Consider the following 24536-nt stretch of genomic DNA (forward strand, 5'->3'; position numbering starts at 1 on the left):
GAGTTGTGTTTGATTTGCCAAAGAGTTCCCATGTATCTCCTCTGCTTACTTCTCTGCACTGGCTTCCTATAGATGCCCAGATCACAGATCAAATTCAAGACCATGGTTATTGTCTACAAATGCATCAATAAAACTGCTCCCAGCTATTTACAACACTTGATCAACTGCTAAACTCCAGCCAGACCCCTTCGCTCTTCTGCTCACTTGGTGGTCCCGCGCACGAAAAGTAAAGCACGGAGGTTCTCAGTTCTGGCTCCATTGTGGTGAAATGACCTTCCACTCTTACTCAGAACTGCAGGAACTCTGTCGACATTCAAGAAGGGTCTGAAAACTTACCTTTTTTGGACCCACTTCACCCAAGATCTCTCCAGCTCATGTGCAACAAGTGGAAAGTAACAAACTAGGTTTACTTAATCACATGCCTGCAGCCATGTCTCTTTCTATTAATGTAATGTACAAATTGTATTTTCGCTGAGATGTACGTTGCTTTGGAGAAAAGCATTTGCTAAATGAATAAATGTAACTCACACACACACACACACACATTTTCAGAACCGCTTGTCCCATACGGGGTCACGGGGAACCGGAGCCTACCAGGCAACATAGGGCGTAAGGCCGGAGGGGGAGGGGACACACCCAGGACGGGACGCCAGTCCGTCGCAAGGCACCCCAAGCAGGGCTTGAACCCCCGACCCACTGGAGAGCAGGACCCGGTCCAACCCACTGCGCCACCGCGCCCCCAATAAATGTAACTGTGAATGTAAATGAAGTGCAGTGGATAATCAGCTTATACTGGGGCTGTGGGAAACAGCAAAGGGAGTTTCAAAGGATGAAAACAGCTTATAACTGATTCACTGTTTAAACTTGATTTGCTATTTAAATCTTATGAGGTATAGAACCAGAACAGAGAAACAGTAACAGTACATGATAATAAACATTTTTCATTCGTCCATCCCTTATCAGTAACTGCTTGTCCAATGCAGGGTCATGGTGATTCAGGATCTCTCCTGGTTGCATAGGGCATAAGGCAGGCAATTGAAAACCCTGAACAGGATGGCAGTACAATCACACACACTCTCAGTCATACACACAAAGAGCCATTTAGAGTCACCAGTTCACCTGAAACACATGTCTTTGCCCTGTGGGAGGACACCCGTAAGATCACAGGGAAAACATGCAAACTCCAAAGTATATATAGTCTGTGCTTATTAAATACGGCTGTATTTGTTAAACCTTTTTTATTTCCTTATGCCTCTTAGCAAAAACAAAACAGAGAAATAAACAAACTAATGCATGAAAACAATTCTTCCATTTTAATTTTACCAATGATGAATCTGGTTTAACGGGACATGATTCAGACCCCTCCAATTAAACTCAGATGGGCTCATGGATGTGGCTGCCATGAAAAAAATTGGACACATATTGCTGTAGCTTAAAGCGGAATGCTTCCTGCAAAACAGGCTTCATGATTTCGCTTCCTAGGCAAACAGCCAACCACCTTTCCTTAACAAGAAAGCATTTTTTATTTTTCAGGGTCGTAGTGAAAAATTGTGGAATGACCAAGAATTATCCTACTGGGGTGGAAAAGAGATCTGTGTGGAGCACCTGTCACCAAAGGTAACTTGTGACCAGAAGGTGTGAACTCTTTTCATGAGGGTGTGCCATTAGGGAAAGAAAGATGCTAACTAGAAATTTTCTATTATATAAATGAAGGCTCATCCGTGTCCACAAAATCGCCCTTTTCACTTTAAAAGTTGTCTGTCCCCCAAATGAACAGTTAAGCTGTGATTAAAGCTGGACCTTATTCTTTTGTTTATCCAAAGTGACCTACTATTAAACTTTAGTCTTTCTTCAGAATTACATACAAACAATTTTTGACAAAGCAGCTTATCAGAATCCACACAATTTTGCTTATAAGCTGCAAAACTGTTCTGTGAGGTCCTTTTTATGTGGTGTTTGACCCGTGTAGTCAGAACAATAACTGGAGACTAATATGATATGACCTCAGAACCCTTTAATGAGGGATGAGATGAGCGTGACCAAGGATGAAGCTCGGCTGAAGAAACGCAAGGTCTCGTGCTGTGTGGGATGCAAAGGATGGGGGGTTGTGGGCCTGGATCACTACAGCCTTCCCAGGATCCAGGCAAGAGCCCTTGGTGCGAAAATCATGCCCTGGGGGTTTAGCTGCGCTGAGACAAACGCACACAGAAGACAAACACGCAGCTCTTGTTAAGTGTGCTTGACAGTGTTCAGCCCTCCAGGCATAGTTTGCTCCGTTAAGTGTTTACTGTCCGGGACCACCCAGTCGCACGTGTCACAATGGCACGGCCTAGGAGTGTGAGCCTGTATCTCCTGTCTGACTCTGCATCTCCTAGTCCTCTAATAAAATTTTTTTTAATCTGAGATGAAACAGATGGTGAAGTAAATCAGGACGCGGACTTGTTAGCTGAAAGCTGCTAGTTCAAGGCATATGAAAAATAGCATCCCCAATACACTGGCTCCTCATGTTAGAAACGGTCTAGTTGAGAATTTTCAAAGATAGAAACATTTTCCAGCTTATCTGTTTGTTTTAAATTGCATTTTTTTCTATTTTCCATGATTTCTGATTGCTGAAGAACCACCGCTATCTGTGTTTCCATGGCCAGCCTTTAGGTGGCAGTAACATGCACCAAAACAGAACTGGACTTACTGTACTTCCAATGTTCAGTGTTCCTGACTTCTGCTGTTCAGTAACAAAATGAAGAACATTGTTCATTTTCATAAGATGAACCAGTCAACAGTTATCGCTGAATAGGAGTTTGTTGAAGGAATATATATTTATTTTCAGTCATTTAAATTTACTTTTCATTTTAATGTAGCGCAGATGAAATACTGAAATTAAAAGCCCTGCAAGGTATTTTTGATTTTTTTATAGCCGTAGCTGAGATTTTTATAGAATGTAACCCATCGTAAATAAATTGAGGGACATCTGTATTATTGAACTTTTATTGATTGTGAATTTAGTTCCGAAAACACTCAGCGGTAAAAGTAACATTTGTTACTGCTGGTACTAATTCTGTTCAAAATCTGAGATGGAATCAGAGTAATGTACTCTACTCTGTCCTAAGTAAATGTTGCACCTGTTCCATTCAAAATCAGATACAATTTTGCAGCATCATTTATTTAATGCCATCTGACCCCTTTTTTCAAATAAGAAATTGCTGCCACGTGAGTCATTAGGTTAAATCCTGTAGAAAGTGTACATCTTGTGGTGGTCCATCTATACTTCCTATATCTAGGATCAGCTCTTACTCAAAATGTTACACAGCAAGATCAAGAGGCCAGTTTTGCGCTTTCAACAGAAGAAATTAAATTTCCATAGATGCTGGAGAGGTGGGGGAGGGGTCAAAATGGACTTCTTTATGTCTGAAGAGATTTGATGGATGAGAAGAGCAAATGGGCAACTGTACAAGAACAAGGAAGAGAGACAATAAGACCTCTGGGTTGAGAAAGAAGCACTAAGCAGAACCAGTAGGGGACCCAGTGGTCAATGTGAACATAAAAGGATGAAGGCTGTGACCCTACCATAAAACCACTCTGGTTCCCACAGGGAGAGCATCTTTTTTACAGTACATTCATTTTTTAAGCAAGGTTAACCCCTGATTTTCTATTCCCAGAAAAATAAAACCTTGTCCTTTGTGGGATCATTGGGAAAACAAATGTTGACTCTTGTAGAGGATAAAGCAGGTCTTCTTTGTGTTTTGACATAAATGATGCTTTTTGGACAACTCAGAGACACGCATCATTTTGAAGTAAGACAGGGAACCATTTACGTTAACCTCTCTGTCATCTCAAATTATCATAACCTAGTTTACAGTAGATTAATTTTTGATAATGAAACTTGAAATCACACACACATTTTCTGAACCGCTTGTCCCATACGGTGTCACGGGGAACCGGAGCCTAACCCGGCAACACAGGGCGTAAGGCCGGAGGGGGAGGGGACACACCCAGGACGGGACGCCAGTCCGTCGCAAGGCACCCCAAGTGGGACTCGAACCCCGGACCCACTAGAGAGCAGGACCCTGGTCCAACCCACTGCACCACCGCATCCCCTGTGAAACTTGAAATCCTCAAATAAAATTAAGATCAAATTCTTTGTTAGTTCAATTTTCAAAAGCAAATAATCACAAAAGGAAAAAATAAAATAGTCAATTATATTCATTCATTCATTGTTTAAACCAACCAACCGATGTTTACAACTGCTCATCCTGAGTGGGGTTGCGGCAAGTCAGAGCCTTACCTGGTAACACAGGGTGCAAGGCTGGGGGGGGGGGAGGCACACTCTGGACAGGACGCCAGTCCACCACAAGGTATCCCAAGCAGGACTCAAACTCCAGACCCATCACACAAGGGGTGCTGGCCAAACCCACAGTGCCACTGCACCCCCGCTATTGTTTAAATGTTTACATAAAAATTCTCAGCTGAAATAACTCAGAAGTAAACGCAAATGGTTGCCATAATTTTTGGTTGACTCAAAGTACCGTTTTTGTGGTTACAGTAATGGTTTGCCCAAATAAAATGATGTCTTACATAGTACTTCATTTATAATTTATGACAAATTTAGCATGGTGTGTTGCATTTAAAAAGACTGGGATAAAAGCACATACATTACTCTAAACATGCAGTCGAAAATACAGACTTGTGATGTGAAGAATTAAAGAATTTTTCATTGTATGAGAGCAAACACAATGAATAATGCAGTGTTAACTATCAGAGGGACTTGGGGCTTTAGCATCATGGAGAAATACAATGGGAAACGAACGATGAACCTCGGTGCAGCAAGTGGTAGGTAAACTAGGTTTACTTGAGACTTTCATGTCTGCAGCTATGTCTCTTTCTCTTAATATAATGCATAAATTGTACTTTTGCTGAGATGTACATCGCTTTGGACAAAAGCATCTGCAAAATGAATAAATGTAAATGTAAAAGACATCTTAAAAGGGTCTTGCAAATACAGTAAATATAATATTATAATTGTCCTTGAGAGTGAAGCTGCTGTCAAGGATGCCAAGGATGCTTCCCCTCTTTATGCAAGAAGGTACCAACTCACTTGTGTCATTAAAGGTACTTTTTGTATGCACACCATATGTAATTATTTAATGAAACAAGTATCCTGGATTATTAATACTTTTTTCCTGAATGCAGCACCAGTTGGACCCTGAGCAATTTCGGGAACACTTGTATGGGACAAACTGGACAGAAGTTTAAAAAATATAATTCTGGGAACTGCTGTGGAAGAGGTGGCAAGACATGATGCCTCATTTTCTCATTTTCTCAAACTTCTTCACCAAATGTCTCATGAACAAAACTAGATACCCATGCTAACGTTTTACATCGGTACTGTACGTGAATGAGATATAGGCTACACAAATAATAATGATGTTCATGTCCTGCTCTGTTACAGAAGAATGATGAGGTGCATTTTCAGTGGAAAAAGCGTGGTGTTCTTCGCATAGATATGTTTTAAGCACATTGATCCTACCCACATTAGTCTGATGTCCACAGTCTTGTCAGCCCTCTTGAATGGTGTCACAAGCAATAAGCTCTGACATGTGCATTTTATCATCATTACAGTTTTTAAACGTGTGCAAAAATTTAAAACTGTAGCTCAGTTGTCATTTTTGAGGTAGCAGGAGCCATAGTATTTAAGATCCATCATTTGCAATCAAAGCACACAGATTCAGATCCCACCTCCTCCTGTAGTACCCATGATGAAGGTACTTACAGTAAACTGAGACAATAAAAACTACCCAGGTGTATAAATGGGTAAATGCCTTTTAGTATCTTAATACACAAATCTAACATTGTACTTGGAGAAAAGCACCAGGTAAATGAATAAATAATAAAGAGGTGAAATTTTGTACACACCGAGGCCGTTTCTGTGTATCATATTTGTCATTGTAAAGTGATGGGTAAAGACAAAAATCAGTGTTAGAGGATTTCTTTGAGGGACGTATATAAGGCACAGGACAGATTGTAGTTGGATAAAGTTTGTCTTCCATCCTTTGTCATCGCTTTATTTTTTTCAATCTGCCATTATAAAGTGTGTCCTTTCAAATCTCTGTCACTCTCTTTTGGTGAATTCACAGCCCATGTTACAGCTAGACAAGTGTCGGTGGTTGAAACAAAAGTAATTTTCTAATATTAGGCAGTTCTTCGTTTCTCCATCTGTAAACATATTGATGACAGGGAAAAAGTGTCTCTTCGGTTCTCAGAAAAGAAGAAACCAAATAAAATTTCTGTTAGGCTTAGTAGCCGTACATACAAAGATTTTGAAATAGGCTTGGGACAAAACTAAGAGATGTGGTCATATTTTAACGTTATAACGTTATGCTTTTTTTAACTGTCTTGTTTACAGTACATTTCCTTGAAGGTCTTCGAAGAAGGAATCAGGTGATATCAGAATAAACTGGTAAGAGTCGTCTGGGGGGGACTTCTGGAGTCGTGAAGGTCCAGGCCCCCGCTCACAGAGGTCAGCACTGGGGTAACGGTGGGGGGCATGGTAGGGTTGGTGAGGTCCGTGAGGGTCGTGGGTGTACTAGAGGGACTCAGGGAGGCATTGGAGATCTCAGAGGCGGGGCCAGAGGGTGACCCACCCGGTAGCGTGGATCCATCCGATGCCTTGTCCGCCGCGCCGTTTTCCTGGCGCAGGAGGTTCCGTCGGAATTTTGCCCGGGCGTTTTGGAACCAGACCTGCCGAGGAATCGAGCGGTTACAGATTGCGTGGTCATGTGACAAAAATTAATAAAAACATCGAAAAAAGGGCCTGATTCCAAGCAATGCACAAAATGCGGCATTTTCTTGTTACAGTCGATACTTACAGAGGAGAATGTACTCAGCACTGCCATGTCTCATGCTAAAAAACCTTCAACACGAAGGTGAGTCAAAAAAACATTTGCAGTTGTATTTTTTCGACTCTTCTAAAACAATACTTCTTGACTGACCCTCATACAAAGATGGACAGTATACTGTTTCATAATAATCAACAAACCTGCACAGAAAAAATTTAAAAAAAACCAACCATACAACTAATCCTGGCATATCAACACTATCTTTGATTTTTTTGTGACAAAATTTAAATGCAGTAGCCAAGACAGTTAAATACAGAAAAGACAGTTAAATACAGAATTATCTTCCCCTGCATAAGAAGCCTTTATATTTGGAGATCAGTGTAATTTCGGTCCTAAAATTTAAGTAACGTGGTATCAACCAACATGAGAAATGTCTTACGAGAACAGGAATTTCTAGTCTTGATAATGTTGAGTTCCACAAAAATCAACCAGCCTCCTCCCCATTCATGGTGTGGCTTCTCCTACACCATCTCACAGGTCGTGTGGCTGTGTGCTGGCTGGTAAGCATCAATCCAAAATCTCATAAGTTTTTTCATATCCTCTTTCATCACAACACGGCAAGTGCTATCGAGAGAAAGTCAGGGCTTGGTGACTAGTGATGACCCCTGCAGCAAGAAAAACTGAAACAACGTGCTACAAGACGGTGAAAAGACCGAAAGGCAAAGGAAAGCCTTAGCCATCATTTTAATACCTGAAGTAATCAATGGCATAGAATACTCTTGAAAAGCAGTATCGTCATGAACAGTATTGATTTAATTCACTATTTAATCACACTTCACAAATAGTTCAGCAGAGAGGGGTTATGGGCATTATGAGTGATTACAGTAATTACAAAAATTGCTTCATTAGGTAGGGGGATGCAGTGGTGCAGCGGGTTTGGCTGGGGCCTGCTGTGTGGCAGGTCTGGGGTTCGAGCCCTGCTTGGGGTGCCCTGCAGCAGACTGATGTCCCGTCCGGGGCGTGTCACATCACCCCCCCTGCCCTGTGCAGCTATGTTAGGCCCTGGCTTGCCACCACCCTGCTTGGGATAAGCAGTTGTAGCCATTGATAGATTAGATAGCATTCATATGATATGGACTTTGTGTTAGAAACAGATTTTGTCTGCGTTTAAAAAATAACTCAAGAATTTTGCACTTCTGGTGAGAAAAACTGTTGAACCTTTCGTAGCACAGAAACACATTAATTAGGGAGAATTCACCTTATGAGCAGATTCTTTGGAAAGAATTGTGCTCGTTATGTGGGGGAAGCCTGCAGTAAACTGCAAATCTGTAAAATGCTGCACTCCTGCATTTAGTTCTTCAGAGGGGATGGAGATAGTCCTACTGGGACCAGGACACACACACCAAAGCTCTAGACCCACCAGTTCAATACCGTGCTCACCTGCAGAACCCGTTTGGTAAGGCCTGTCTTCTGGGCAAGCTGTTTCAGGTCCTTGGCATCAGGGTTGTGGTTGATGGCAAAATAGGACTTCATGGTCCGCAGCTGGTGATGCTTGAAGGACGTCCTCATGCGCTTGGACTTCTGGCCGGAGCTGTAGTGCGAGTCACGGTCCAGGGGGTCGCAGTCATTCTCATTACAGCTGAGGGCTGAGGCAAGACACAGGATAGGTGTGCATTTAGCATGGAAGTTTAAACTGTCCAGCTTCCTCCGAATTCTGAGTGGTCCACAAAAGGTTTTTTTAACTGCTGAAATATCATGAAAAACTAGTCTTCCATGGATCCAATCTCACCTTAGTGCAAAGTTTGCAAGGTACTGCACTCTATGTCTTATGTGTGACCTGCAACATGTTACAGGTAAGGTGATCCTAATCATTCATATGTTTTTGCATTTGACTCTTATTTGTCTGCAGGGGGCGTGATGGTGCAGGGGGGTTTGGTCAGGTCCTGCTCTCTGGTGGGTCTGGGGTTCAAGTCCTGCTTGGGGTGCCTTGTGATGGACTGGCATCCCATCCTGGGTGTGTCCCCTCCCCCTCCAGCCTTGCGCCCTGTGTTGCCAGGTTAGGCTCCGGCTCGCCCGTGTGCGTGTGTGTCTTATTTTTCCTGTAGCCCTAAAGCACCCCTAATTTGCATTTTATAGCAATGATAGTTCTTAAATTCTGGCTACATTTCCATTTCAGGAATGATAATCAATGTGCATAAAATCCGTACAAAAAAGTACAGACATACATCCATCAATTTTCAATAACTACTTGTCCAAAGCAAGGTCGCATTGGTCCGGAGTCCATCCTGGAAGAATAGGGTGCGAGGCAGGTTACATACTGGTTGGGACAGCAGTCCATCACAAGGCACGTACAAAATACTAATAACTTGGAAATAAGATGTTTAAAATAATGCTACAGTGAAGAGCCATTGCAAAAATAATTCTGACCCACGTTTTTTAACACCACTAAACTAAAATTGCACTTTGGTTTTATGTATTCATGCAAACACCACAAATTCAGACTGATTTACACTCCTGTGCAGTAAACCAGCGTAAGTGCTGCCTTCTTCCTGAATTTTCATGCATCCTAGGTGGCTCAGTAACTCGTAACTATGATCACAGTTCAGCCTGTGCATTGCAGGTGGGCATTATGGATATTGTAGATTTGCTGGCAAACAGATTTAGATGAGACATTTACTTAAATGTACTTTAACAAAAGAGTTAAAAGTGGTGTTTGGGATGAGTAAATTAGAGTCCACACTTGATTTGAGGGCTAAAATGATTGACTTTAAACATTTCAGGACTAAAACAGGCAAAATAACAGTAAGTTGTGCAACGGTGAGTTGTCAGTTTGTACTTGAAGGACCTGGGTTCGAATCTCCACTCCTGTTGTAAAATCCTAAGATAAAATCAGCCAGCTGTACACACAACACAAAAAAAGAGTTTCTGCTTCAACCTGGAGTTTTGAGTTTTAGGTCTTGTTTCAAATATACATTTTTAAAGTTTGGGGTGACTTCCTGGTAAAACAAGCCTCGGAGCCAAATCCAGTCTCACGGTATTTGCTGTATAAACCTGTGACAGCTGAAGAGCTCATATCTCCGGAAGGAGTTAAACCCTAAACACACAGCTGGTCCCGTGAGGACAAACAACAAACAATCCTTCTGTTAACCTGAATAGGAAGCCAGTGATGTTGTACTCTGCACCTCCCGAAAGTATCTCTGAGCAACTTTTTCCTGCTTTCTTGGGACTGTTACTAGAAAAAAAAAAATTATGAGAAATTCACTGCAAATCACTGCTGGAATCACTGCTGTAATACTTAAGACAGTATGAAAACTAAATAATAGAATATGATAAAGTACTATATTTGTGATGTTTAGCTGCAATAATTTATGGAACTACTGTACTTTTAAAGTCCTCTTTAAGACTTCTAAGTATGGAGATTTTATTGTAATAAATTTATATTTCCAATGTAATGTTTAATGAATAACAGGATATGTTATTTAAACAGGTTGTATTTAAACATTAAATGTATTTACCTGCATTTTTTAAAAGACCACACCAAGATAAAACACTGAAAGAATTTTATGAAATCATTTTTATTGACTCCTTATATTTTTACGATACAATTAATGATTTTTTTTTTAGTTTGACTCCAAAAATGTATGGATTAGACATCCAGTATTTCAGAAAGCTTTACAGTTCTTGTCAATACTGGACTGGGCTGAGTTTATAATATCTCATAAATGTATGATTGTATAACTTCGGGTTCAAGGAAACGGTGTGGGGTAGGGTGGTTGATCATGATTTTTGAGCTTTTTCCTGCATGTTTTTTCCAAGCAAATTTTATTTGACCTTAAGTTGAGGACTCAACACCAGCATAACAATCACCCACTCATTTTAATTAGAAATAGAAAGAACAGAAATAGAAAGAATGTTAGTAAAAGTGTTTAATGAAATCAGTTAAAAGGTTACTAATACTAAGTAGCTAAATTTTGTAAGCAATCTAAATTTTTTTAGAATGTGCCATAAGTTTGGGTTTTTAGCTACAGCTAACAATCTGCCGTTTTAACTAATTAGGTGAAGATAGTAGCAGGTTATAATTATTATAACATTTATTATGTTAATTTTTAGATGATATTATTTAATAATTATATTAATAATTAATAGGGGACAACTGGGAGCATAGTGGTTAGAGCTGCTGCCTTTGGACCCACATGTTGCAGGTTTGAATCCCCACTTCCAGCTGTAGTACCCTTGACTAAAGTAATTATTCTAAATTGATCGAGTGGAATTACCCAGCTATGGGTAAATAATTTAAGTATCTTAACACTGTAAGACACTTTGAAGGAAAGTGTCACATAATGTAAATGTAATAATTATCAACAAATTGCTTGTGGGGTTTAAAGACTAAAAAGTCTATTATGCACTGAATTACTACTAGTCCAAAAAGTATCATCTTTACTGTAATCTGTTTTGCATATAAAAATATCAAAATTAAAAGAATCAATAGTGACTTACGGGTTGTTCACTATACTGCTTAGATGACCCCCACAGTGATACTGTAAGATTATTGCAATATTTCAGTATCATTACAGTAAAACTTATAGTAAACAATGAATTATACAAACTCAGTAGTGCTACAGTAAATCTACAGCAAAGCTTCAGAGAATGCAGCCTATCCCATATAATGGTGTAAATCACTTCTCCTTCATTTTACTGGGTGTTATTACATATCTGGGCACTGATTTGTTCCTTAGTTGGGATAGTGGGGAAAAGGTGAAATAGTTGTCCAAGCGGAGGATCTCAGGGATTATAAGCCTTATAATAATAATTATATGCCTTATAATAATTTTATTATAAGCCTTATAACAAGGGGCTGAGTGCCTCTTGGACAGTGTTAGGAAATCTGGGAAAAGGCTAAGCAGGCTGAGTACGGCTGGTTTCAGACGCAGGTGCCTGAGGAAAGGAGTCCTCGGACCGAAACCATTATTTCCCTGCGTTGCTGTTCCAATAAACGTTCGTAATAAACGCTGTCCGTGCGTCCTTCTTCGCCCCATCCGTCCGCTACAATATTTTACTCTAGAAAATGCAGATTTTCACAGTGCTGTGTAGTGCAAAACTTCTAACTGCCGCTCTCCCAGTAACGTGTTCCAAAGGTCTTCGTGAGTCGGGAGCGTGGTAACGAGCCTGGTATGTAACTATGCGATCATTTTGCAAAGTGCGGCAAAGTCCGGCTGCGGATCGATGGCTTAAATGCGCCCCCACGGCATTGCGGAGAGTATAGCGGCGAGCGGGGATCACCGATCTTCTCTTTCCGACAGCAAAGACATTGGAATATCCAGGAGGTCATTGCTGAGTAGACTGCAAACATTCATTCATTCATTCATTCATTCATTCATTCACTCATTCACTCATTCATTCACTCATTCATTCACTCATTCATTCGCATCTTCTCTGTACCTAGCTTTATTACCTGTTTTTTACCTGTTTTTTTTTTGCTACACTTTTGTCTTCAGTGTGTCTATGCTTAACAATATTTGTTCGCCTTAAATTTTCTTTAAAAAAAAATAATGATCGCACCATCTCTGAGGGTTGAGGCTTCCCGCCAATTTTACCATTTTCATTTTTTCACTGAGCAAAGGGGGGAATTGTACTGCAAGCCATTAAAAACTAATTAAACTAAAGTAACTGAACAGTGGGAGCCCATTCACGGTGTAGCGCCGCCCCGTCGGGATAGGCTCCGGACCACCGTGACCCTGCTCAGGGAAAGAAATTACTGAAATTCGATGGATGGAATTAAACGAAACTAACAGGCGACGATTGCTTGTATGTTTTCATACGTTTTATATAATACAAACATTTACATCATTTTACAAATTATTAAGGAATCCATGTGAAATTGCAATAAAGGTCCGAAGTGCGGGATAACAGAAAATAGTGAAAAACTGTCGAACTCCTTGAAAACACGATGATGTATCATGATGAATATGATGAATATAAAAACAATCAGCTCCAGCTTTTAGTTTATTTCTTCACGACTTTTCTTCTTTAGTATCCTCCATTCTTTTAAAGGCTATAGTTCAGTGCCAAATGCTGCCACTTCTTCCTAAATCAATTTGATTTTTTATCTTTCCTTAAACTGTTGAGTCTGAAAGGCAGTGGCGATATCCTTCACAGGAGATATATTTAACATATGTCACATTTCTTGACATTTAGGAGCTGCACCATTTATACAGGTGGGTAATTTTACCGGAGTAATTTAAGGTAAAAACCTTGCTCCAGGTTTACTACAGCTGGTGGGATTCGAACCTGCGACCTTTGGGTCCGTCCTCGAGCGACGTTTTCTACAAATAGTGTGAAATAGTAGGGAGGTGTTATTATTCTAATTGGTGCTACATGAGGACAATGTTGGCGACACAATATTCATCTCCTGAAACTGATGTTGCGTGCACTCTCCAAGCAAACATAAATACCGCTTTACCACAGTGAAGGCTAAAAATGTGAGATATACTTTGTGTTATAAATTAGATGATCGTATACAGATTTCTGGACTGCGCTGCCAAGGACTATGGTAATTACCCTCCACGCAGTACAAGTGGCAGTGTCACATTTACTCTTAAAACGGATGGGGGATGGGGGGAGCAAAATAGGCTCCCACGTGTTGGGTTTAACACAACTCATTTGACTCATGATTTATGACTGAATAACTCGAGCACATGGGGAAAAGGGTGAAATTAGTTTCAAAAAGGTAAATTCAGTAGTGAACGGACATGGGCAGTGAGTGAGACGCTTCTGAATTTGACCTGCATAGATGGATTTATTAATAATCATGTTAAGTTATAACCATGGAAACTAAACAGATGCGTAATGGGAGAGTAACGAAAATGCACGCGTTCATCCGTGCCGTTTAATTTACCACTAATATGGAAATGATGGGAGGTTTTCGAGTTGTAATTTCCATTATGCAGCACCGAGACGTGGACAGCATAGCGCTTCACAATGACACACACACACACTTTCTTGAGGAGAGTTTCTTGGCAGGGCTGCAAGTGTTGCTGCGAGAATCACACTTCTCAGATAATATTTTATGTGACAACGGAAATATTACCGATTGTGACCAACACACAGCAACACGAATGCCGCAATAATTGCCGTTAAATGATCACACCCCGGAGATCCAGGACCCCGCAGCATATTTTACCGCCGGTTCTGTGTCACCGCGATTTTTAACAGCCCTGATGGAAATTTATAAGCGTTTCGCATTGCTACAGATTACAGATTAAATCCGTTATTCGTACGCAGAAAAGTGTTAATATTGCCCTGATCTTGCATGTTTTTTCTTCAAGAAGGAGTGGATCGTATGTGCCACACGTGTGATTTTATGCTTATGACCGTATTATCAATAAAACAAATGTGTGACGTGTGGAGTCAACATGACCTCAAGGGGGCAGCAAAGTTCAAAAACGCGCCCGAGTTTCTTCAGTCGTTTGAATCTCGAGCGAAGTCTTGGTCCGGCTTTTAGATTCAGTTTTCGTGTGTGTATTCATAGTAACGAGAAATATTTAGTGATAAAATAAAATCACTCAAATTAGGTTTCAGATATGGCAAAAAAAAAAAAGGTCTGTAGCAGGAACTGGAAAAGTGTCCAATTCCAGTGTCAGACAAATTGTTCAGGTTTAGACGTGATGATGGTTGAATAGTTAATAATCGCAAGAAAAACAATGTTCTGTGCAGCCTGTCACTGTCATTGTCACCATCACTGTAAACGTCACTGTTACTGTCTTACTCATAATCACTCTTACCATCACTGTCACTATCATGATTCCTGTCATACTCACTGTCATTGTCACTCTTATCATCACTGTCACTATCATGATCACATAATCGCTGCATTGTCACTGTCATTATCACTGTCACTGTTACCATCACTTTCACTTACCATGATCATTGTCATAGTCACTGTCACTATCATGATCACTGTCACAGTGTCACTGTCAGTATCATGACCACTGTCATAGTCACCGTCACTGTTACCATCATGGTCACTATCACGATCACTGCCATCATCACTGTGACTATCATTATCATGGTCACCATCACTATCACTGTCACGGTCATTGTTACTGTCACCATTCCTGTCATAATCATTATCATTGTCCCCATCAGTGTCACAATAATTTTCACTGTCACAAAGACAGTCTCATTTATTATCACTGCCACCATCACTGTCACTCTCACTGCAAAAGTCACTGTCACAATAACTGTTACTGTCATTATCATTATCACTGTCACCATCACTTTCGCTGCCATGAGCACTGTCACTGTCACAAACACTGTCAAAATCACCATCACTATCATCACGGTCACTATCTTTCTCACTGTCACTGTCATTATCACAATTGCTGTAACTGTCACCATCAGTGTCACACTGCTCATCATTCACTGCCCCACACACACACACACACACAGAAATATCTCTATTCTTGGCTGTTTTTGTTTTATTCTGATCTCTTGACTTTGAGTAATTTGTCGAATGTGAGCAGAAGAAACCAAGGGGACAAAAGGAGAAGGACTCTTATGGAACTCAATCTGAGTTAAAAAGGCGTTTTCAGCTGCGCAAGACAAGGCAAGGTTTCCCTCATAAAAAAAGCACTTTCCTGGTGATAAAAATGTAGTTCGCATGACAAATGAGACAGACTGAAATAAACCTGTATCACTTCCACATTGCAAGCCCTCTCAAACGAGGTGATGATAGTTATATGTCTTTAAAAAGAAATGTATCAGTCCTGACAAGCTATTCCCTGCAGCAAAATAAAGACAGTTAAATATGCAGGCCTAGATGTTGATGTTAACAATGTAAAACACAGTTAAAATGACAAGACTTATTGTGCTTCACCAGTGCCCAGTGCGCTATACAGATTGATGTTATATAGATTATCAGTGTTAAATATATTGTTGTCTGAAATTGTGTTGTGTTACACAAGAGTTATGGAATGAATCATTGTCATTCAGTATTATATATTATTATTATTATTATTATTATTATTATTACTATTACAACACAAAAGTTTTTTCCATGAATTTCTTAAGTTAAAATTAAATCTAAAGTTGACAAGTGACGACGGGCTGTTTTCTGGATAAAATGAGTTTTGGCTGTTAAAAAAATAATCTGAACATACTAAGAGCGAAAAGCTTTTTTTTTCCCCCAGAATTCATTTCAGGTGCCCCCACGTTCAACAAGTTTTCCAACACTGATTTACTGACCTAGATACTCTTCAAATTGCTATTCAACAAGTGGGGTGAGGTTTTTTTTTTTTTTAAGATCCCCCCCCCCCCCCGGAGAGCCCCCATTCCCCTCTCCTCTCATCTTTTGAAGTTCCTGCTTCCATGTGAGCCATGTTCCACTTGTCAGCCTCCATCGTCCTCCAAAGCCCTGCAGCTGGACCCCCTCCCCCAATCCCCGCCTCAAGGCCCGGTGCGCAAGGGGCCGAGCGCTTTTCCGAACGATTGTCCAGTAGGGTCCCTTCAATCGCCAGGAACTCGCAGTAATCCACCTTTTCTAAATTATGATTAAGGTTTAATATCTCACTTATTTCCCTTTCTCTTTTCCTCATTGATCTCCCCTCACGCCCTATGTTTCCGAGACAGACTCTGGATCACCGCGACCCCGCACAATGGACAGATGGATGCGTTTTATTTATTGCTGCTGAAATTAAGGTCATTTGTTAAGGGGTCTGCGATAATATCGCTGTGTGAGGAAACGTGTCTCAGCGGAAATACAAACATAATTATAGTTATTAAGTGGATTATAACGGGTGCCAGCGTAATTGAAACGTCAGGCGTGAAAGTGGCAAAATCTTCTGCGCTTTGTCTGATGCAACGAGAACGCAACGGTTCCCTGCCTTTCCGCGAGCGCGCGAAATGCGCGCGCGCACACGCACGCACACTCACAGGGCGCCCCGCTCGATTCCTTTAATTAACATGACGTAGCAAATTACATCTAATTAAACCTCCGAGACTGTTGGTTTCCTTTCGATATCCGTGTTATGACAACATCCCCATTAGAGAGGAGCAGCACCGCGCGCCTCCGCCGCCTTTTCGCCACCGATTCATAACTACATAAATCATAAGTTCAGAAATCTGTCATAATCAGCGCCGCTGTTCACAAAGGGGGGATGCGACGAATAAAAGCGGGATGTTGACGAGCTAGATTCGAAACGTTTTCGGATATAACTTCCGTCTTTTCAGTTGCAAAACTGACAAACATAATTTATAATAACTGAAAATAAACTGGCATCGAAAAATTGATGTTGCTTCGCTTGTTTCATTTATTGTTTTGCACAAAGAGTGGTGCTGTGTCGTTTATGACGCCTCTTTCTTTCAGAGGCCGATGCTTCCGCAGTTTTTTTGGTCTGCTGGCCAAAATCTACATTGATTATAATAATTTTCCGTATATTATTTAGTCTGCTTTTATCCTAAAACAAAGTGGGCAAACTGCGACATTTTACTGCCGGCTTTCTTTTTCGCGCGCATTTGCTTTTACGTCATACTTTCATGCGTGAATTTTTCTCCAGGAAAGTGATCGTCGTCTCCGCTGGCCGTTGACCCCCAGCGACGCCCCCCCAGCATCCTACCTGCGTTGTAGGCCGCCAGGTCGGACCCCGGTCCGGGGCTCTTTCTCTTCCGCGGCCGGCCCTTCTGCACGGTGCCCACGCCGTTGTAGTAGGGCAGCCCGAGGGCCGTGGGAGCCCCGTGTCCGAGCCCTCCGCCCTTGCCCGAGACAACGTCCGCGTGGTTGAAATGCGCCTGGTACTCCCCGTGGACGAGCGTCTCGAAGTGCACGCGGCAGTACACCAGGCTGTCCTTCATGCCGAAGTGGTCCCCCGTGGTCAGCATCCTGCTGCACGTCGTGCACGTGAAGCAGCTTAGGTGGTACACGAGGTCGCGCGCGCGCATCACCATCTCCGACGCCGAGATTCCCAGGTGGCATCTGGCGCACCGCTGCACCGAGAACCTCCTGCGCGGGAGAGGAGTGTGTCGAGAGTGTGTGAACATCGGGTGGGGATGAAAGGCTAAGGGAGGGCGGGAAAAGTGGTCCGGAGTCTAGCCTGGAAACGCAGGGTGTGAGGCAGGATACACCCTGGATGGGACACGAATCCATCAAAGGGCAATCGCGCTCACGCACACATTCACACACATCGGCGCAAATACTAAGAGTTGACAATGTTTGAAAATCCCATCTAAAGTTTTCCCGGTAACTTATTGAAACTGAGGTGACTGTGCGCTACAGTTAGGACCTCTAGATTATGTATCTAGAGCCTGGGTGAGCATTCATATTATCGACTGTGCGTTTATATAAGCTTAAAAAAATAAAAAATTAACAACGATCAGGCAAAGCAATGAACATTATTAGGAGAACGTTATGTGACACGGATTGGCTTAGCTCACAGGTGAGCATGACTAGGTGTGCCCCGGGGAACGGGTGTGGTGAGGTGAGCCATTGCCTCCTTCCGTACACGTCTGGGGGGGGCAAACTGGTAGGGGTTTGGGACACGCGAACTCCGCGCATGCTGAACAGCAAGGCACTGGCTTCACCCGCTGCACCACCGTGCCCCCAATGCATGCCTTTAAACAAATACATTCGATATGTTTCCATACATATTTTTAATTAAATAAATACATACCATGCTATGATGATGCTCTATATTCTGCGCGACATCAACTATATATCAGCATCAGATATATAAAACATATCAAACATATATAAATATATATTTATAGAAATATATTTATTCATATATGTTTTACATAAAACACATATGTACGAAAAATTAGGGGACCGCTCGTAGTCTATCGATTAGGGCTGCTGCCTTTGAACCTACAGGTGAGTGGCTCGAATCCCACCTCCAGCTGTAGTACCCTAGTATCCTTAAGGTACTTCCCTTCCAAAAATTGCTCCAGTGAAATTAGCCAGCTGTATAAATGGGTAAATAACTGCAAGCAGTTTAAGATTGCAAGTCGCTTTGGTGAAAAGCGTCAGTTAAATAAATAAATGTTTCTATACAGCATATGGGGGGCGCGGTGGTGCTCTTCGGTGGGTTGGGGGTTCGAGTCCCGCTTGGGGTGCCTTGCAACAATCTGGCGTCCTGTCCTGGGTGTGTCTCCTCCCCATCCAGCCTTACGCCCTGTGTTGCCGGGTTAGGCTCCGGCTCCCCGCGACCCCGTATGGGACAAGCGGTTCAGAAAATGTGTGTGTGTGTGTGTATATATATATAATATATATAGCATATATGTAAAATTATAATGGGAGTGAGATGATAACGCCCCCCTCGCCATCACTCACCTGTAATAGTCCTCCTTGCAGTAGATGCTGCCGTCCTTGCTGAAGCACGTGAGCTCCGACTCCAGGTTCAACTTGCACTCGCAGCACGTGAGGCAGCGCACGTGCCACTGCTTGTCCACGGCGAGCAGGTAGTAGCGGTCCGAGATGCGCCCCCCGCAGCCCGCGCACAGGGCCGCGCGCTCGCCGCCCGCCGAGGCCGCGCTCTGCAGGAGCGAGCATCGCACATCCAGGTAAATCCCACGAGCGAAAGGGCCGAAGTAACACACAACTGGCGCGAGGACCCGCCGATGAGGTGCGTGGAATAACAGCGCACTTTTTTTTAACTCCACTATTGACTGTCTGTGTATTGCGTGGGGCGTAACTGGTCTCCAAGCCGTGGAATATTTTGCGTGACTTTTTATTTCGTAAATTAATCTTTCCGGTCAAATTAACGTATCATGATGCAGAATACTGATTTGGTACAAATGAGTTTAGCAAGTTTTAAAAAAGTTATTTACGGCAATTATGGCAAAACAAATTAAAACAAAAAAATACGCCTGATTTTAAATCGTTAAGATATTTTGTTATGTATTAAGCTGTAGGCTAAGGGAAAAAAATAGTGCAAAGCGCGTACGTTGTGTTACATTAAAACGGGGTAGATTAAAAATAAATTTAAAAACACCTGGAAGTTGGACGCAAACGGGTTTATAAAAACGAAGACACTTGACTGCCTGTAAAGTAAGTAACTGGGGTGTGATTCACCGAACTGGTGCCACACTCACAGTTTTGAGAGTTAGAAAAAAATACAAGAACAAGAAGAACAACACGAAATCCTTTAAAGAGCAAGAAGAGAAGAAGAAAATGCTCGGCGTTAAATGCACTGCGGGGCCCCTCTCTCGGGGCACATAATAATTCTGCCCCCATCAAAATTATACAAAAAGAGAACACAGACGATTCGACGCAGACTCTCTACGATCCGGTGGTTAATAGATTTCCAGAATATAAAAATTAAATTAAATATACGGAGAATACACGTAAGAAATTGAGCACTAACTGGCCGCTCGTTTTGAGAATCTAAAATAAATGGAAGAAATTTTTGTATTTTTAGCCGATTCATTTAGAGAATTAGGTCGGAGTGTTTTACAACGCTTTAAAAAAATAATATAAATAATGAATAATTGACGTATTTCAATGCTTATAAGTTTTTTTCTTAAACGTACCTTGAAAGCAAATGTTAAAAAAAATTAAATCGATCAAACGTCACTTATTTATCATAGACCTGGGTATACGAACAAAGGGCAAAAATCATTTTGATACATTTTAGTGCATCCGAGGAAATTATGTCCACAATAAAAAGCTTATGAGGAAATTTGGCTACTTATTGAGAATCCGTCATGCCCAACACACAGTGGACATCTGAATAAGATTATAAATCAGAGAAAACATAACATTGCTGTAATTAATCCAAATTTGAGTATGCATGTCTGTAATAATCTAAATCATATTAAAATTTCGAATTCATATGGATTGTAAAAAAATGCTTTCATAACACTTTGTTTGTGTGGACAAATGATGTACAAATCATTTGTTAATTAATTTGACAAAAATTCTTCTTACAAGGTAACCCTAACCCAAAGGTGAAGTTGTGTCCCATTTTATATAGTAAAGCGGTCAGAAAGGTATTTTGTTTGTCATAAATCTGCCTTAAGGCCTTAGAGCAGAGTGTATATATATATATATATATATATTATATGTGTGTGTGTGTGTGTATGTATATGTAATATATAATATATATATATATCTATACACACACACACACACACACACACACACACACATATTATATCCGCCTGCGCGTGCCCGTGGAGGGTACTCACCGTCTCGGTCTCTCCCATGTCGATGGCAGAGCTGATGGCCCCCGACTCGCCCTTTCCCCTCCGCTCCACGCCGTCCATCCCTCCCTGCGCGTCGCCCGCGGGGAGCCCGTGGAACAGCATCGCGGCGGCACGCTCGTGCACGGTGCGCGCGTGCTCCCGAAAGCTCGGAGGAGCGCGCAGGCCTAGGCCATGTATGGACGGACAGTGTCCCCCCGGATCAGGTGCGAATCTCAATGACAGGTCAGAGGTCAGTCAAAAAGAAGAGGACGGACACATGTTTAGTGTCTCAGGGACTGACCGCACGCAGCAACAGGCGGGGAGGTGTTTTAATAGCAATATTATTATTACTATTATAATTCCCAAAGTTGATCAGTTCAGCGTCATAAATTCGCCCCTTCCTCTTGTTTGCGGGGACAGCGGACACGAAACCAAAAAGATGAAGACATTCCAGTGGGGAAAGTCCGAAGTGAGCAGCAGATCAATCAAAGTCCGGGTTCGAACCCGTGACCGCAGCACCTCTCGCACAGCCCCCGGGGCTCAGGGGCTCTCGGGAGCAGCTCGGCCTTTTACTTCTTCAATTCCTCCTTCTTCTCTTCCTTTTTCAAACATCTTATTGCGAAGATAAAAAGAGTTCGACGGGAGCTGCGGCGCTGCGTTCATGGCAGACTAAGAAAAAAAAAATTAACTAAGGCCACGAATTGTTGCCATCGTTCGAAAAATTGCCAGAAAGAGCGGAGGAGAAAACGACGAACGTGTCCTCAGAAATGCGTGGCTGCGAAGTACACTTTTGAAGCACGTTTATATTTGTTTCTTTCTGTTAATGGCAATTTGTCACTCACTGGAAAGAACGGAACAGATTGTATCTGCGGAGTGCGTCGCCAGTTCTTCAAATTACCGCCTGTTAGTATTAATATTAATATTAAATATAGGAAAAACAAACCAAACAGATCAATAATTAAATGTCCAAAAACGCAAATAAATAACTTATTATAGGAGGCTGAAATCTCTAAAAAAAATTGGAGAACAGCTATTCTATTTTTTTTTTCTTTCCGGCCTGTTATTTGATTTGTTCGTTGCTATTGTTATTTTTTTTTTTTTTAAAAATTAATTTCTTGCTCCAGCAGGGCTCTGCTCCGTGGACTCCGCCTCGGCCCCGCGATCCCGCGCCACAGTCTCCGCACCCACGCGGCGCCGCGCGCCTTTTTCTACGCGCGGGCTCACGTCACGCGCGCCGGCGCGAGCCCATTGGCTCAGCGCTCCACATTAGAGCCTCGAGCGCCGCGGCTCCGCACTTAAAGCGCAACTCGGACTGCGCTTCTACTCCTTTCCTCTGGGCCTGGTTTTATAGGAGTTCTTCCTCCTTCGATCTTAACTTTTTTAAAACATAATTTTGCCGTTTTTGACATTTTAAAGACGCTGCAACTTGAGTCTCATCGACGCTGTTAATGGTTTTGTTCCTGATCTGTGTTTGTATTTGTCGTTTAGTGTCACCGAGTCGAGTAGCGGATCGAGTTGTTGGTTTGACGCCGGTGTGTCGCATTTTTGAGATGATGTTCAAACTGCGAGGGCGACCGGTCGACATAACATAAATTGTTTTGTCGCATCAGTGCTGTTATGAAAAAAACATTTTTTGGATCGAATATGGCATGGAGTAAATACTGTACAGTATTTAAATTTATATTTAGATTTACATTTATATAGTGTGCATTTATATAGTGTGCATTTTGTTAATATTCAGATAAGATATTATATGGGTCTGGCTGAAACATTTGCCTTCCTGTGCACTTTTCGTGCCCCTGTGTGTGTGTCAGTTTGCTTGTGTGTGTTTGCCTATTTTTGTGTTCCTTCAACTTGTCTAATTGTAAGTATCGGCGTGGAAATTACCATACATTTATAATTACTGCTACTATTCCAATTAAGTGGTGGTATTTAACCAAATACGTTAAGAATGTGGTGCAAAGTTTCCCTTATTATTTATTTTGTTGTTTATTTTTGGATGGGCTGTCTCATAATTTGATGCTGTATAAAGACTGATATACGCAATGTACTGTAGTGGCAGATTATCATAGTCAGAAATTTCAGTGTATCTTAGAAATATAGATATAAAGAGGGATAAATTCAGTGCAGATGGACTGGGGGTGGGTGTTGGGCGTGTTTTACCTCCGTAAGTTAAACAAGTGTGTGTTTTTTTTTTTTTTTTTTTTTTTTGGAAGTGAGGATTAGGAACGTTAAACGTAAGAGGACTGGTCAGTGGGGTTCGAGTGAATTGTCCTCTTAGGCGCCAGTGATTTTTTAACTCTTGCGGCACAGGATGGTCCCTGGGGCTGGATTGGGCTGGGAAGGAGAAGAGAAGGAGGAGGAGGAAAAACTGCTGGAGCGCACCAGCACCGGTGGGGTACAGAGGATGAGACCAGTGAATACAGTGCAAGACCAGTAAACCTGTTCCTTAGTCACTTTTAAACGCCGTCATCCCTGTGTGTCCCATAGTTTCGGGGCCCCTTCCCCTCCCCGGGGGCCACGCAGACACACTCCAGACACACTGGTGACACGGGACCAGCTCCGGCCGGACAAGCGTGACTAAAGCCCAACAAAAGAACACCAGGGGTCCCACAGCGGAGGGAGCTGGGCAGTCAGAGTAAAATGATTACCATGTTTTCACCACAGCACTACGCTCTTATCATTGTAAAAGTATTCTTCTTCTCCTTCTTCTTCTTATTATTATCATTATTATTATTATTATTATTATTACTATTATTGATGTTGTTGTTGTTATTATTATTATTTTTAATTTTTTTTTCACAAAATGCGTTTTTTTTTGCGCCGTTCTACATTAACTTGTTAGAAATGCTGCGTTTACCAGAGCAGCGGATGAAATGCATTTTATGTGGACGATTTAATGGGAGTCGTTTTAAGAAGGGACACTAAAAACTTTTAGTTAAAATCCTAACGAATACATGTGTATTACATGTGTAACACACTTTAACTTGACTTTGACTTTGTACATTTATACGAGCGGGCTTTAATATAAGTGTTTTTTTTTGGGGGGGGGGGGTTGTGTTTTTTTTGTACTTGATTAAATGCTATTTGTGTATAAAATACAGAGAAAATTTTTCAGGAATATGCTGCGAATTATGTGCTGACAGCTTTGCAAATAATTTCACAAAAATGCGCGGTATCAAACACAAAAACTTAATAAACTATCATTAGAACTTGTTTTTTCAGTAGGATTTATTCTCTACCTGCAATTGCTGCATCAATCCTTCTTTCCAGGGGAGTTATTTTGAATATGAAAGTGATTAATTACAATTTTTTTTGATTCATGCCTCGAACCTTTGGCATCACAGCACGTGTTGATGTGATATCCGAAATGATCAAAACCCAGGAGTGTGTCAGGGCTGTGTGTACAGAAACACACAGCAGTAAACAATTGTGTGCAGTAATTGTGTCATAAGCAGTGTGTGACTCCCTAATGTTTCAGTGACAACTTTAGGGATTGTGCTGCGGATGTCTCGACTCTCTAAAAGA

The 24536-nt window shown here is 41.7% G+C and overlaps 1 protein-coding gene across 1 annotated transcript; it reads right to left on the reverse strand.

The window, feature by feature from the left end:
- Positions 1-6022: 6022 nt before the first annotated feature.
- Positions 6023-21131, reverse strand: LOC108922602 (LIM/homeobox protein Lhx2-like). Its single transcript, XM_029252839.1, has 5 exons — positions 21012-21131; positions 19156-19358; positions 17447-17829; positions 8274-8479; positions 6023-6735 (listed from the first exon to the last, which is right to left on the reverse strand). The coding sequence occupies exons 1-5, from the start codon at positions 21129-21131 to the stop codon at positions 6442-6444; spliced, it is 1206 nt and encodes a 401-aa protein (XP_029108672.1). The 3' UTR covers positions 6023-6441.
- Between the last annotated feature and the right edge of the window lie 3405 nt (positions 21132-24536).

Source organism: Scleropages formosus, chromosome 6 (genome assembly GCF_900964775.1).
Source record: "Scleropages formosus chromosome 6, fSclFor1.1, whole genome shotgun sequence".
Classification (NCBI taxonomy): Eukaryota; Metazoa; Chordata; class Actinopteri; order Osteoglossiformes; family Osteoglossidae; genus Scleropages; species Scleropages formosus.